The 1,958-nt window shown below is 62.4% G+C and overlaps 1 protein-coding gene across 1 annotated transcript; it reads right to left on the bottom strand.

Moving 5' to 3' along the window:
- Positions 1-37: 37 nt before the first annotated feature.
- EMIHUDRAFT_123906 (hypothetical protein) lies at positions 38-681 on the bottom strand (the record flags this gene model as incomplete). The annotated part of the gene is made up of 2 exons (XM_005773027.1): positions 38-268; positions 334-681. Coding segments are annotated over 2 exons (579 nt in total), but the record flags the coding sequence as incomplete, so codon positions are not given.
- Between the last annotated feature and the right edge of the window lie 1,277 nt (positions 682-1,958).

The following is a 1,958-nucleotide window of genomic DNA, read 5'->3' as shown; positions in this document are numbered from 1 at the left end:
CCTGTGGTCGCACACGAAACTCTCAAACACCGCGGACCTGTTCTTGGCTCACGCTGGCTACGCGCTGCGGCCCTGCGCCATTGTACGCCGAGAGGACGACGTTCCACGCGAATCCGACTCCGGCGAAGAAGACCGCCTGCAGCCGGAGCGGCAACACGCCAAAGGCGAAGCAGACCGAGGGCGTCCAGAAGAGCCAGAGTCTGCGCAGCGTGTCCGCATACTCGGCACGGACGTGCTCAGCCGCCTCGGCCACGCTCCAGCGGCGCACCTAGGAACAGAAGTCAGATGGTCCAGCAACAGCGGGAAGAACGAACGACGAGGACGCGGACGCACGAGGGCGTTAGTCAGGTAGAAGGACGGGAGGTATATCAGCGGCTGCATGACCGTCGACTGCAGCGCCACCTTTGCGGCGAGAGACGCGGCACCGCCCTGCGGCGCGATGCTTCTCGACGCGGCCGCGAGGAAGTCGAGCCAGCGGTAGTTGATCGGCCCCGTGAGCACGCCGCCGAAAATGAAGAATGCGGCCGTTCGGTCGACGTCGGACGACGCTGCTGCGTGCTGGACGACCACGTCACCAGCGCCGCCGAGCAGAGCGCCGCTGACGGTGGTGGTGGCCAGGCGATGCCTCGTTAGCAAGCCGTCGTAGGCGGCGAGGAGCCGGGTCGGGAGCGCGCGATTCATAAGTGGTGGTGGCCAGGCGATGCCTCGTCAGCAAGCCGTCGTGTGTGTCGTACGCGGCGAGGGCGGCGCGTTGGTCGAGCCTGGCGTTTTTATTTTCACGCGTTGAACAGGACGAATTGCCGCTGTGCACACACACACACACACACACACACACACACACACACACACACACACACACACACACACACACACACACACACACACACAAATCTCTCTCTCTCTCTCACACACACACCGCACCCCGCGCCCGCACGCCCACCTCCCCGCCTAGGCAGGTGGGAATGAGATGAGGAGATTATGAAACAGCCCGAGGAAAGGAGCTAACAAACACGTATGGGTGTATGGGAGGTAAATAAAGTAGATGCGCCACGCTGCCCGGCATTTCTCCCTTTCCGGGACAGTCCCGCCCTTTGTGAGGCAGGAAAGTGACGGCTACCCCGTACGCCCTGCGGCCTACTACCCCCTGGCCGACTGTGCCCAACCCCCCCTCGCCCTCCCCTTCTCCATCCAAACCCCGACGAGCCGATGTGATGTGACCGTCGAGCCTCTGCCCTGCGCGCCCCTCGAGGCGCGCCCAGTAGACATAGCAACTTCTAGACGTACTACACACACAAAGAACATAGCACACGTGGCATGATTGTTAATTGTCAAAATTCCTGTTGTGCAAGAGGGGAGGGGGCTCTGACAGAGTGCGTGGCGGGAGAGGGCAGGGAGTGGGCGCGGGGGAGGGGGGGGGGGGGCTCAGCCGTGCAAAAAGCATCAATTAATAATAGTAAGGAAGACATGTTGCCCGGCCGTTCAAGAAGTCCGTCTCGATTTTCGTTTTTTCCCCACAGACCACTCGGGCAATTTTTACGAAAGGGCCCTGGACGGGGGCGTCGGGCCCCGCGTGAACGCAGTGCAGATCAATCGGCGGTACTGCCGCGGCCATCGCGCCCGACAGGGGCCGAGCGCGGCTCGCAGAAGCTCTCTTTATTCCCCAGTTCAAGCAAAGAAGGGGAGGGAGAGAGCGACGCGGCGAGCGCAGGCGGCGAGCGTGCACGTCGCCTGTGCGGCGTCTTGTTCACTCCCCTTTGAGCTACCTTTGTGCCCCCTTAAGGGCACCCCTCCTGGGCTGCGCGGAAGGGCACCCCCCCCTTCGCCCTGGTGGTTTGGATGCCCCCCTTCCCAGAACAATCTACTCTCGAAGGTGTGAGAAAAAACCCCCTCCATTCCGAAATGCTCGGGTGGATCAAACCCAAGGGCCCGCATCCCCCTCCCGTTATCTGGGGCCCCAA

The sequence above is a fragment of the Emiliania huxleyi genome, assembly GCF_000372725.1.
Source record: "Emiliania huxleyi CCMP1516 unplaced genomic scaffold EMIHUscaffold_3483, whole genome shotgun sequence".
Taxonomy (NCBI): Eukaryota; Haptophyta; order Isochrysidales; family Noelaerhabdaceae; genus Emiliania; species Emiliania huxleyi.
Note: the sequence above shows the minus strand (reverse complement) of the source record. Positions and strands in the feature narration are given on the sequence as shown.